At 35.5% G+C, this 15,265-nt stretch overlaps 1 protein-coding gene across 1 annotated transcript in view; it reads right to left on the bottom strand.

The window, feature by feature from the left end:
• LOC113519325 (neuropeptide FF receptor 2-like) overlaps nucleotides 1-15,265 on the bottom strand; it is a 134,010-nt gene that overhangs the window by 4,394 nt on the left and 114,351 nt on the right. The window contains exons 6-7 of the mRNA XM_052894530.1: nucleotides 10,299-10,467; nucleotides 2,333-2,448 (exon numbers count right to left, since the gene is read on the bottom strand). Coding sequence (XP_052750490.1) covers nucleotides 2,333-2,448; nucleotides 10,299-10,467 — 285 coding nt within the window. The remainder of the gene's footprint in view (nucleotides 1-2,332; nucleotides 2,449-10,298; nucleotides 10,468-15,265) is intronic.

The raw sequence follows: 15,265 nt of genomic DNA, 5'->3' as shown, positions 1-15,265 counted from the left end.
AATACATTGCTAAAAAAACTTGCTTTTTATGGCGTCAAAGACAATGCTTTAAATTTAATAAAATCTTATCTATCTGATAGAATACAGAAAGTGAAGATTAGCAACGCTACGTCTGACGGGTCACTTGTGCAAATGGGTGTACCTCAAGGATCTATTCTCGGTCCATTTTTATTCCTAGTTTACATTAATGATCTCCCATATGCCATGCAGGATAGATGCGGCATAGTATTATTTGCAGACGATACTTCATTGATTTTTAAAGTTAATAGAATGACTAATAATTATGACGATGTAAATAGTGCTTTGCGGCGTCTCCTGCACTGGTTTACAACTAACAATCTTATGTTAAACGCCAAAAAAACAAAATGTGTTAATTTCTCTCTGTCTAAAAGTTTTAATACTAATTGCAATATTAAATTAAATGACGAATCTCTCGAATTTATAGAATCTACTGTCTTTCTAGGAATCACACTAGATAATAAAACACAATGGGGTGCACAAATTCAAAGCCTTGCAGCGAAACTAAGTTCAGCAGCTTTTGCCGTGCGTAAGGTTAGACAGTACACTGATACTGATACTGCTAGATTAGTCTATTTTAGTTATTTTCATAGTTTACTCTCTTATGGAATATTACTATGGGGAAAAGCGGCAGATATTAAGAATATATTCATATTACAAAAACGTGCCGTTCGAGCAATCTACTGTATGAAGAGTCGTGACTCATTAAGAGAGAAATTCAAAGAGGCAAATATTCTCACCGTTGCTTCTCAATTTATATATTCAAATATCCTATATGTTCATAAAAATCTTGACTTATTTCCAAAAAACAGCAATATTCATAATATTAATACTAGATTTAAAGACAAACTTGCTGTCCCCAAGTATCGTTTAGAAAAAGTTAATAGGTCTTTTATGGGAATAGGTATAAAAATTTGCAATAAGATACCAAAGGATATGTTGGAATTACCCTTAAATAAATTCAAAACATCTGTTAAATCATATTTACTGAGCAAAGCCTATTACTCACTAAACGATTACTTGAATGACGAGTGTGCATGGCAATAGTTGTTCATGCACTGAATTTTCATTTAATGTTAGACATAGACACCTATATAAATATACATTGTAAATAAACTGGCTTTTAAAAAAAAAGTAATTCAATTGAGTTTCTTGCCAGTTCTTCTCAGTTGGATCTATATACCGAACTGGACGGTAGGGAAAAAAATAAAATTATAATGTAAAAATTTGACGTTCATAAGCGGCTAAAATGTCCTACATGAATAAATGATTTTTGAATTTGAATTTGAATTTGAATTTGATAGGAATTTCAATATGTCCTTTGCAGCGATGTATTTTATTTCCTCAGGATATAAAGTGTGTTTTCCAAAGGAGGTATTTCGCTTAAAAATAGCAAATAATAACAGGCTATTGTTTCCAAGCTTAAATCACTCGACATTCCTTATTAAGGGATTATAAAAAAAATATATTAACTAAGAAATTAACCCTTTTGGTTAAACACAATATGTGTATTAACAAGAGCTCTCACTGGATACTGCAAGCTAAAAAAGCAAATGGCCCAACTATGCTTTTGCCCAAAAAGTATTTGCACATTTTGTCACAATGAGGAAGAAATGCTGTAACACTTAATTTGTCGCTGTAACCCACTCATACATAAATTGTATAGCAATTAATTTAACTTCATTCCTATGTATCTTCCCACACTGATTCTTCACTAGTGTAAATTAAAAGTAGATAGTAGTGATATTTTATTTAAATAAAAGCATAATTGTATAGTTAAATATTTTACACGTGTTCCTGCCGCAAAATAGCTGTTTTGATTTTAGGGGTGTTTTACTTTATAGGTGGGACTTTAACCTAGTCTTATAGGTATTAACATCACCGTGGCCATTATAAAATTTACTGTAGCAGTTATGTCTTCATAACTAGTAATCATGTCTAATTAATATTATGATATAATCATGTAAAAGTTTGTAAGAATATATCGATGAATGTTTGATTTTTTTAATGCGTGAAAATGGCATGGTAACGCCTGAGCTATCGGTATACACTAACTGGGCATCAGTGAGAGATAACAGGTGAAAATAAAAGCAGTTCAGTTAGCCCATCGCGACGAATCTAACAAAAAATAATCACGATGCATCTATATATGATCTATCATACTCTATCATATATACTTTAGTATATTGCTAGAAAATGGCTGTTAAAAAATTATCCCAAAAAAAAATCTACTTTAATTGTAGCAATACAATTACTATGATTTAAAAACTTTAAGTCGGTCGGTAAATGTAACATATAACACAAACGTACTCACAGTAAACTTAGCTTGCTTACACACTCCGCGACCGCACAACAACTTCCGGGCTGAACGTTGGAAGTTTCTCGTCATCAAACAATACACTATCGGATTTATTGCCGAATTAGCATGACCTGCACAAACAAAACAAAGTAATGTAACATTTTTTTATTTAAAATTTGAATATGATATTATGTATTATTTATTTATGTATTAATGTTTTAAGTATGTGAAGTATTTTTTTTTAAATTAGGGTATGATGAGGGTGACATATACTTATAGGATAAAAGCCTCTAAATAAAAAAGATAAAAATTTGAATATACATAAATATATATGGGCGTGTTGTCTCGGCATAGAATAGACCACCCTTTTCCCGTGGGTGTCGTAAGAGCCGAATAAGGGAGGGCGAGGGATGGGCAGCAGCGTCCTTCTTAAAACATCTCTAAAGCCTGACTGCCGTTGCCAATCTGCCTGCTAAGCGTGGTAACTACTGACGACCCCCCCCCCTCCACCCAGGCGTATCCCATACCGTGGGTGTCGTAAGAGGCGACTAAGAGAGGACACGGGATGGATAGCAGCGTCCCTCGTAAAACATCTCCGGAGCCTAACCGCCGTTGCCAATTCACCTGCTAAGCATTGCAATTACTGGCAAAACCCCCAAAAGGGAAGGCTTATATTCAGCAGTGGACAGTTAAAGGTTAATATGATGAGTCATACACCATCACAGATCCAACCATCCAGATACCATCACCACTTAAATAAATAAATTAAATCTTTTCAGATGTAACATTCCGTATAATTTCGGTCGAATTTCACTCAAGCCAAGTTCTTTTAATCATAAATTGTGTTCCATTTGGAAACTATTTATTTGTGAAATAAAAATGATGATTAAATTGCTGGATTCATTTATTAGTTTAGGTATGACAATGCAAAAATGAAGTCGTTCCAAGATGGTGGCTACTCGACCAAAAATACAATACAATTAATGAATTGACAATCAAAACATTAAACGCTCGAAAGGCTCGTAAACTGTCATGTGTCACAGACTCGAAGCATAGACAAATTGTAACAAAATTGTAACTCTAGACATACATAGACAATATTTATCTAAGAAAAAATTAATGAGAGGTATTAATTAGAACAATAGAAATCAAACTTGAAGTAGTTTTTTTTATACGACTTAGAATGGCAAACAAGATGCCACAAACAAGAGCCCACCTGATGGAAAGTGGAAACCGTTGCCTATAGACATGAGCAGTACACACACATACTGTTTCGCCCGTGATACCCCCCATGCGTTGCCATTTTTGAGGAGTTAGGTGTTATTCCTCTTTACTCTATAAATTCACGCCATATCCCACCGTTCAAACCGAAACACAGCAATGCAAACATAACTGCTTCACGGTAGAAACACGAATGGGACAGAGGTACCCAAGCAATCGACTTTTGTACAAAGTCTACCTCTGGTAGTTGTGTTTTCATGGCTGTGTTTTAGTTTGAACGGTGGAATAAAGGTATGAAATTACAAGGTATGGAGGCATAATACCTTAGTAACGCATAAAGGATATCCATGGCATATGTCCATGGTGCTGTTCATGTCTATAGACGATAGTTATCACTTTGCATCAGGTGGACCATCAGCTTGTTTGCCGTTCTAAGTTGCTTAAAAAAGTAGGTTTTATCTAACACTATATTTTTTTTTAATTGATGATAATGAAATAGTAACCCCGCTCGCGCTATGGGTATACACTAGCAGGACATCCATGAGAGAAGATAGGTGAGGATAAAAAGGCAGGTCAGTTGGCCCATTGGACGCATTTGAGAATAAATAATAACGATATTTTCCAGGGGGAAACGCGAAGATGTCGACTTGACAGGGTATATTGCTAACAATGGAGATTTATAGTCCCCATTACTAATAACCCTTCTCCTTTTATTTTTATGTTTGCTTTGTTATGCTTCCAGCATTACGCAAAACTACTGTCGCCCTGTGGTCCCGGCATAGAATATATAATATAATATATTAGATCATCCCTTCCTTTCCCGTAGTTGTCGTAAGAGGTGAATAAGGGAGGGTGAGGGATGGACAGCAGTGTCTCTCTTAAAACATTTCCAAAGCCTAACTGCGGTTGCTAACCGCCAACGGTGACAACTACTGGCAAAACTCCCCTAAGGGGGGGGGGGGGGCTTATGTTCAGCAGTGGACAGTTAAAGGCTGATGTAATGATGATTAGCATTTTATGACTCCACCAACTGGTATATATTCCGATCATGCGGACGATGTTGCGGGAAAAAAACTAGTTACTTATTTGTAAACCCTAATTATAAATTTATTTTAGGTGTTTTCCGATTAGGGTCGAATTTTTATTATGTCTTATTTAAAAGTAATTAAGTATATTCCCTTATATCAGGTGAATTTCCGAAATGTATGTTACCGCTAAGCCGGAAAGAAAACAAAGCTTAAGAAAGATTAAGTAAGCTTAAAGTTTCCCCGTGAGAAATCAGTTTAACTATACAGACAAAGGCCAGAGTACAAATCTATGTGACCTCGGACATCCATGTAATATATACAAGGAAATATCAAAGGCGACCTTCGGATACTTCGGAAAAATAATATTAGATTGTTCGAATTTAAATCTTTTCTAATATTACACATATTCTATTTTCGCAGTTTAGGTGCCAAACGGTTAACACTAGGTTCCGAGTAGCGATTTAATAATTTATTCATGTTTCAACCGCGAAGCAGTTGTGTTTGTATGGTTGTGTTTCGGTTTGAAGGGTGGTTTAAGACGTGCATTTACTGGGTACGGAGGAATAACACCTGAGTCCTCAGGAATGGCAACGCATGGGGGGTATCATGGGCGAAACAGTATACTCTGTTATGTCCATGGTGCTGTTCATGTATACAGGTGACGGTTATCACTTCCCATCAGGTGGGCCATCAGCTTGTTTGCCATTCTAAGTTGTATCAAAAAAAAATATCTAAAGATGTCTCGTTTAGAGATGAAACATCTGACGTAAAAGATGCGTGAGCAAAATGGCGGTCGGACATTGATAGCTAATATGGAAAGTTACGGAAAATCATTCCTTACGGAAGTATATGGGAGAGTGGGGGCTATGTTCAGCAGTGAACAGTTAACAGCTGATGATGATGATGATGATGATAGCGAAATAATTGTGTCTATGTTATTACTAGATTTTACCTATAACACTGTCCGCCTGACTGAACATCCCTCTTCACTGACCAGGATAAAATTACCAAATTCCATAATGATTGAACACAAAGAGGTAACAAACATACAAATTCACACATTTATAAGATTAGTAAAAAAAAAAAAAATATAAATGAATCCTCGTTCTCATTTCAAAAGTCGCTTGAAAATAATTATTATAGGAGCTATTTCTAATAAAATATCACATATAAGCTAAAATCATTAATTTTACTTCATACACAGACCGACGGTATTGTCACCGGAGTATTCGTCGATCTTGTAATAAGCTTTCAAAAATAATCTTTTTATACAACCTTTGAATATTTTCTGGAAAGTCTATAACAAATTATAATAAAGCCGTAAGCAATTTCCCTAGAACGTATTAGGCACTTACATTTTATTTTGTGCCAATTTGAATAATTATTTGCTTTTTATTAAGTTTTATTATATTTAAATTGAATCTTTAATCATCTATACATATTTTTTTTTTATATATGTGGCGTGAATTTACTGGGTACAGAGGAATAACACCTGAGTCCTCAGGAATGGCAACGCATGGGGGGTATCATGGGCGAAACAGTATACTCTGTTATGTCCTTGGTACTGTTCATGTCTATAGGCGACGGTTACCACTTTCCATCAGGTGGGCTGTCAGCTTGTTTGGCATTCTAAGTAGTATAAAAAAAAAACTCATTATGCATGCGTAGTCCCCCATGCGTTGCCATTCCTGAGGACTCAGGTGTTATTCCTCTGTACCCAGTAAATTCACGCCATATCCCACCCTTCAAACCGAAACACAGCCATGCAAACACAACTGCTTCACGGTTGAAACACGAATGAGACAGAGGTGCCCAAGCAAACGACTTTTGTACAAAGTCTCCCTCTTGTAGACTCTATATTAGGGGAGGGTAATATAAAATAATATCTATATATTTTAGTCATATAGCTGGTCCAATAGTGAATATGTTGTTGATTTATTAGTTAAGCTGTTATTATATCAACATAATAAATAATAAATAATACCATGTGGTTCCGGCATAGGATAGGCCACCCCTTCCTTTCTCGTGGGTGTCGTAAGAGCCGACTATGAGAACTTAATGATTGAGAGGTGGGACAGCAGTGTCCCTCTTAAAACATCACCAAAGCCTTACTGCGGTTACCAACCCGCCTGCCAAGCGTGGCAACTTCTGGCAAAACTCCCCTTATGGGGAAGGCCTATGTTCAGCAGTGGACAGTGAAAGACTGATGATAATGATGTTAATAATTTATTTATTTATTCATTCATTCATTCATTTTTTCATTCATTCATTCGTTCATTCATTCATTCATTCATTCATTCCGTCATTCATTCATTCATTCCGTCATTTATTCATTCATTCATTCATTTTTCATTCATTCATTCACTCGTCCATTCACTCGTTCATTCGTTCGTTCATTCATTCATTCATTCGATCATTCAATTATTCATTCATTTACACTTTATTGCACCATTTATAAAATAGTCAATACATTTAACTGTAATAAGAAATTATACAAAAGGCTGCCTTATCGCCTTTACTTTTGTATATAAGGATAAGAATGGAGACATTTCTTATTTTATATTCATTTTTATAATGTATTTAGTATTTTTCATATATCAAGAAATATAAACAGGATCTAGTCCATCTGTCTAAAAAGAGACAAGGGTAAGAAAATGCCGTTTGTTTCACGCTATTCAATCGACGAATCAATGGATCTGTTATAATAAAATATAATACGACTTCTATTACAAATAATCATACAACTAAACTAATATTATAAAAAGGAAAGATTAGACTTTTTGTGTACAACGAATAAACTAAAAAAAACTTAACTGATTTTAATGATTCTCTCATTTATAGAGAGTTATCTTTAGAGTGATTACGTCGCATCATTTCTCTAAAATTATATCTTATCTAAATATTTTAATTTGATAGTTTTGCAAAACTACAGTTTCATGGACCAAAATAAAGTAAGTTTATAATTTAATTTAATTAATTTCTTTTAGACAACTTCGGCCCATTTTTGTTAGTGAGTATACTTAAAACGTTAATACTTAATCACTAATAACGATCTAGTACTCTCAGCTAGCGTGAGGATGCTTGAGGATGATGGGGAGAGGACTATGTAATTCATTTACAAACATGTTCACGATACTGTTACCACTCCCACGTATTCTATGTAAAAACATAGCTGTTTTAATATTTGTTAATTTAATTCAGTTATAATCGTATTTACTGATATTGCTCACAACTCAGGTTACATGTATATTGTCATAACTAATAACGCAATTTTTAAAATATTTGTAGTCTAGAATTATTCAATTCCCTAAAAATGTTTACTTCATTTCATACTCTATAATTATGTTAAATCAAATGCTATGAATACCTTTAATAGGCGTGTGCATTAATATTGTATTTAATGTTTGTTTTATATTTTATAATGCCTAATTTGTCGTCCTCCGTGGCGCAGCGGTCAACACGCCTGCCTGCGACGTGGAGGCCCCGGGTTCGATTCCCGGCCAGGTCATGATGGAAAACGATCTTTTCCTGATTGGCCTGGGTCTTGGATGTTTATCTATATACGTATCTATTATAAATATAGTATCGTTGAGTTAGTATCCCATAACACAAGTCTCGAACTTACTTTGGGGCTAGCTCAATCTGTGTGATTTTTTTTTTTTAATATGATATTGGTGTTCCTATAAATAAATAAATAAAGCTGTATTTTTACGTTAGACTGCATCAAAACTATTTGTACGAGCTTCGGCAAGCATCGCTGAGTCACGACAGAAGTGAGGGAGCCGCGACAGTAATCTAAAATTGTTATTATAATAGATACCATATACAAGGCGTTGTAGCCTTCCGGGTATAACCACAGACTCGCCGAATACAACGATGAACTTAATAAATTTTTATTTTAATCTATCGGAACTTCAGTTCAAATTGAGCCTTAGAATAAAAATTTAGCTGCTGGTATCAAATTGATCTTTTAATTTTAGAAATAAGGCTCAGATAAATTTCTCAGAATCGACGCCATTATTAACGTGTAACATAGATTTTATTTTATTTTTATAAATAAATATGCGAAGCCGAACCGGGTCGTTATTTTTTTTTATACAACTTAGAAGGGCAAACAAGCTGACGGTCCAGTTGATGGAAAGTGGTAACCGTCGCTTATAGACATGAGCAGTACCATGGACATAACAGAGTATACTGTTTCGCCCATGATACACCCCATGCGTTGCCATTCCTGAGGACTCAGGTGTTATTCCTCTGTACCCAGTAAATTCACGCCATATCCCACCCATCAAACCGAAACATAGTCATGCAAACGCTACTGTTTCACGGTAGTAATACGAATGGGACAGAGGTACCAAAGCAATCGACTTTTGTACAAAGTCTCCCTCTAGTAATATGTAAACGGTATAATGTAAACATAAGTTGTTAGATCCTCTATACTGCCATAGCCTAGTAGAGTATTACAAATTAATTGTAACATTTAATATAGTTTATATACTTTTACATTATGTTTTGTGATGCTGCCAATATCACTTCCTTAGCCAATAGCCTTCCCTTTTGGGAGTTTTGCCAGTAATTTGCCAGTAAAATTTGCAATGCTTGGCAGGTGAATTGGCAACGGCAGTTAAGCTTTGGAGATGTTTTAAGAGGAACGCCACTGCCCATCCCATGTCCTCTCTTAGTCGCCTCTTACTACACCCACGGAATGGGATTAGAGAACGCCAATGGAGGACGGGAAGGAATGGCCCTATTCTATGCCGGAACCACATGGCAATATACTAAACAGGAGCTATAGTATTAATACATAGTAAAACTAGAAAATATGGTACTCATCATCATCACCATTTCAGCTATTACCTGTCCATTTCTGAACATGAGCCTTGCTCATAGACTACCATAAGAAATAGGAGCGATATGACAGTTTACCATTGGGGAGATTTTGCTAGTAGTTACCACGCTTGGCAGGCGGTTTGGCAACCGCAGTTCGCTTATGACAATGAAGGAAACTGCTGCCTATCTCTCGACCGTTAAGTTCCCTTAGTCGCCTCTTACGACACTCATGGGGAAAGATGGAGTGGCCCATTCTAAGCTATTCCAATATAACGATGCATTCAAGGTGTTGATGAGGCTGTCACGATTCTGTAGCGCGTCGGGGATGTTCGCAGAGCATCGTGTAGATTGTTTTTACGCCACGATGCGAAAAAGGTGCCAGAGGGAGACTTTGTACAAAAGTCGATTGCTTGGGTACCTCTGTCCCATTCGTGTTTCAACCGTGAAGCAGTTGTGTTTGCATGGCTGTGTTTCGGTTTGAAGGGTGGGATATGGCGTGATTTTACTAGGTACAGAGGAATAACATCTGAGTCCTTAGGAATGGCAACGCATAGGGGGTATCATGGGCGAAACAGTATACTCTGTTATGTCCATGCTACTGCTCAAGTCTATAGGCGACGGTTACCACTTTCCATCAGGAGGGCCGGCAGTTTGTTTGCCATTCTAATTTGTATAAAAAACAAAAAAAAAATCCCTGGTGCGCTGAGTACGTGACAGCGCCAACAGTATCCTGAGTATGATGGCAAACAGGCTGGACTGTGTGTGGATAATCACCGCTATACAATTTCCAATGGAATTGTATAGCGGTGATTATCTGTGTACTATTTAATATATTATATATATGTGTATGTACGTGTATGTGTGTGTGTGTGTGTGTGTGTATACATAGTACACACACTTACCTATAAATAAAGCGTATGGTAAATAAATACTAAGATCCTTCGGATCTACTGCGTTGATATCCAGCAGTAACTGCATTATGTTGTATGGCATCCAACATAATGCGAACAGTACTGCTAACAGCAACAGTATCCACGCTACCCTCTTCCTCTCCTTCATTAACCTTAAACCCTGCGAAAGAAAAGAATAAATATTAATATTATTTATTTAAACTTTAATACACAGTAAGATTCCATGTACATTTGGCGGACTTAACACCGAACGCTGTTCTCTACCAGTCAACCATTGGGCAAGCTGAGAAATACGTAGGCGGTGCATTTTTGAACAGAGGAAAAAATAAGGCAATACTTGATAAATTCATATAATATAAACATACACATAATACATTAAATAAATAAATACATACATACAATAAATAAATACATAAAATATTACTATATAAAACAATTAAATAAAACAACTGCAATAGAAGAGCAAATAGTAATCTATGACCCAAAGAGAGTAACCAGTAGTAGAAGCTTAAATGGGAAGTGATTATTTACTATCTTTTACCCGCAACTTCGTTCGCGTTACTAGGGTATATTCACTGTTCAGTATAAAAAGTAGCCTATGGCCTACTTCGTTTAACATTAGTACGTGTATACCAAATAGGCGCCAAGAGGTAACAAACAAACAAACAAACATAAAAAAAAAAAAACTAATTTTTACATTTGATAATAATAGTAAGGTATTAGTAAATATTTATTCATGACTAAAACACCTTCTCATTGGGTCTAGATATATATGTCATATATTATATATGTCGGAAGATGGCCATAGCTAATCTCTGTTTCCTTCGACTCAGACCTTTTAGTTAACAAAATTAATCCACCGTGGGCGTGAACAATAATCAATAATTAGAACAATTTAAATCTTTTCTTTTTCCTTTTTTTTTATACAACTTAGAATGGCAAACAAGCTGACGACCCATCTGATGGAAAGTGGTAACCGTCGCCTATAGACATGAGCAGTACCATGGACATAACAGAGTATACTGTTTCGCCCATGATACCCCCCATGCGTTGCCATTTCTGAGGACTCAGGTGTTATTCCTCCGTACCCAGTAAATTCACGCCATATCCCACCCTTCAAACTGAAACACAGCCATGCAAACACAATTGCTTCACAGTTGAAACACGAATGAGACAGAGGTACCCAAGCAATCGACTTTTGTACAAAGTCTCCCCCTGGTAAAAATTAGTATCAAGGCAAGAATAGGTACATCAAACTAAAATAAAATACTTATCTGCACTAATTGAAATTGGTTTTTAAGTAAAATTATTTTAGGACAATTTCCATACACTTTAGATAGTGACGCAATATAAATGCCAACTTTTTTATTCTTATTTACTTTACTTAGGATACCAAAATATTTAGTTAGAGCTCACTTATTGCCTTGTGGTCCCGGCATAAATTGGACCATCCATTTCTTTCCTGTCGATGTCCTAAGAGACGACTAAGAGATCTTGATGGTTCAGAGATGGGCAGCAGCGTCCCTTATAAAACATATACCAAAGTCTTACTATGGTTACCCTCCGCCTGACAAGTACGGCAAATATTGGCAAAACTCTCCTTATGGGATAGGCCTACAGCAGTGGACAGTTAACGGCTGAGGACTCACTATTACTCACTTCTGTATGGGTTGACAAGGAATAAATTAAACTTAATCTATACTTATAATAAATCTGTAGAGAGGTCAATTCTGTACATGAAATATATTTCCAAAATAACTATCAGGGCGTGATTAGTGATGTATGTTCGTTATAGAAACAAAAACTACTCTACGGATTTTAACGAAACTTGGCACAATTATTCTTCATACTCCTGGGCAGGTTACAGTATACTTTTCATCACGCTACGATCAATAGGTGCAGAGCAGTGAAGGGAAATATGTCTGTTACATCAAAACAACTGAACCGTGAGGCTACTTATTTTACGAAAAACGACGGAAACGCAGACGAAGTCGCCGGCAACAGCTAGTCCAAAATAAAATTACATACTGAAATAGGATAGAATTAACGAAACGAAAATTGAAAATTAATCTAATTCAAATCGTTTAATTGTATAATCGTTTAAAAATATAACTCAGAGGCGGTAGTGGGTTTGTATACATTCAGCGTGGGAAGGATCCCACGTTAAATGTTGAAATGTGGGCATAGTACTAAAATATAGTTTTTGTTTATTAACACCAGAGGGAGGTATTGTACAAAAGCCGTCTGCTTGAATAATTCTGTTCCATTCATGTTTCTGCCGTGACGCAAGAGTGTTCTCGTAGTAATTATTTTTAGCTGTGTTAGGCAATGACGTAATCAATTCTGACCTAGTTTCCAAGGTTCTTTTTAGAATCGATATCATCATCTTTACCATATCAGCCGTTAACTGTCCACTGCTGAACATGAGTACCCTTGGTGAGTTTTCCAGTAGTTGCCACGCTTGGCTGGTTGGCAACCGCAGTTAGGCTTTGGAGATGTTTTAAGAGGGACGCTGCTACCTCGCCTTCTCTTAGTCACCTCTTACGACACCTACGGGAAAGGAAAGGGTGGGCTATTCTATGCCGAGACCATATGTATATATATATATATATATTCTTTTTTTATTTTATTCTATTTAATTTAACCTACCCTCCAAAAATAAGCATAATATAGTCTGGTATACAAATTGGGAATCTGTAATTAGCTAATGTATGGTATAAATATATTATTTTTAATTATTCTAGAAATAAGCTGTTGATTCCAAATGTAATATTAAAATAAAATAAAAAAAAAATATAATTACACATGCATCTGATACAAATTAACTTCATTAGGGTTCTGTACCGAAAAGATATAAAGTTACACTTTTAGTGCGAACTTTATTTATTTAATGCTTTTGTACGTTCACTTTTAATTTAAATATCAAATTCTATTACAATCAACAGAATTAACTTAATACCATATATTTTTATGATTAAATATGGCTTTTTTATTCGCAATGCAAACAAAAAATTGGCTGTCAGCAAAATGGTTGTTCCGAAAACAGACTTTGCGTATTCTGAAGTCTAATATTTTCAATTTAATGTTTTTTTGCGAAATATCTCGTCGTTTTATCACGAATGTGAACGCTGTTTATTGCAGAGAAAATATATATATATATATATATATATATATATATATATATATATATATATATATATATATATATATATATATATATATATATATATATACTCATCTTGTATAATTTCTCGGGACATTTTTAGATTAGACGTCGGCGACTGTCCCTGACAGGTGGCATTGAGTGATCGTTTCCTGGTCGTCCTATGGGTACCGTGAGCGGGCAACCGTGCGGAAAGAGGGTAGGTGAATATTTTTTCTCCTTTGGCATTTTCAATTACTTGTGTTCCCATTCGGTGACATTATTTATTTTTAATAATAAAAAAAATAATACAAAACGTGTCGCTTAGAAATATTATAAGTGAATTCACCCGCGTGATTACATGACAAGTATATTTCGCTCCAAAAAAAGGAATTGAATTGTGTAGTTTTTTTTTAGAACGTAGAATAGAAGAGGCAAAATGCTGAGCCATCTTATACGATATGACGATTTTTTAAAGAGCATAGTAAAAGAAAAAATAGAGGGCAAAAGAGGAAGAGGAATACCGAGGAATAACTACATGGGACAGATAAAAGAAACACTAGGTGTCACGTCAGGTCAGGTCAGGTCACGGGAGGTCAAGGATATGGCCTGGGATAGAGCCGGCTGGAAGAAGATTTATGAATTAGTTGCACCGACAAGAGGAAACTTTTAAATGAAAATCGAGAAGTTGTTTTAATGACATATAAAATAGTAAACAAGCTAAAGGCTCACGTGATGAAAAACAGTGACCGTTGTCTATAAATATGAACAGTACTTTTGTATATGTATGTTTTATCGATATTATATTTGCGCGAGGGCAACACTAGGAGAGGCGGCAATGTTGCTGCCTGGATTAAATAAACTGTCAAGAGCACGACTCGGTGTTTTACTTCACTCTCATAAAAATAGTAATAAAGTAGTGGACCTTTGAAGAGAGACTTTGTACAAAAGTTCTTTGCTTGGGCACCTATATCGCATTCGTGTTTCTACCGTGAAGCAGTTGTGTTAGCATAGCTGTGCTTCGGTTTGAAAGGTGAGATATGGCAGTGAATTTACAGAGTACAGAAAAATACTACCTGAGTCCTCAGGAATAGTAATACATGGGGGGTATCATGGGCGAAACAGTATAGTCTGTTATGCCCATGGTATTGCTCAGGTCTATAGGCGACGGTTACCACATTCAATCAGGTGGGCCGTCAGCTTGTTTGATATTCTAAGTTGCATAAAAGAAAAACATGTAAAAATTATGCAATATACTATTATGCCCACAGTACCCCTCATGCGTTGTCATTCTTAAGGACTACCGAGTTATGTCTCCGTTCCTTGTAATTTCACTGACATATCTCATTCCTATCTCCCATATATTCCCATCCATCACAATTCCTAAATAATAACTCCTACATTCTTCACGACTCTAAGACGCGCTTCCTGATGCCATTAAGAGACTATCGACTAAACCGTGTTTCAAAAAAGCGTTCACGCTCACTTTTTTACTTTATCCGAGCAGTAAGTGCTTTATATTATTCTCAATTTCGTGTATAATATAGTATATATCATATATGTGTAAGTATATTTGTTATTCATATATATTTATTCGTTTATATATATGTAATTTTAGTATGTATGTATATCAACAATTAGTAGTACCGCATTCGAGTATTCTGACACTTCCCTATGGTTGACTGAGAGAGAATGCTTTTAGCATTGAGTCCGCCATGTACACATATTTGTACTAATGAATAAATAAATAAATAAACAAAATCTATTATTTTATTAAACTGTATCTAAAGGACAAATTGAATTGCAACAAATTAAA

The sequence above is a fragment of the Galleria mellonella genome, unplaced genomic scaffold (assembly GCF_026898425.1).
Source record: "Galleria mellonella isolate WM207_F2 unplaced genomic scaffold, CSIRO_AGI_GalMel_v1 utg213, whole genome shotgun sequence".
Classification (NCBI taxonomy): domain Eukaryota; kingdom Metazoa; phylum Arthropoda; class Insecta; order Lepidoptera; family Pyralidae; genus Galleria; species Galleria mellonella.
The sequence above is the reverse complement of the archived record's forward strand: the minus strand, read 5'-3'. Positions and strand labels throughout refer to the sequence as shown.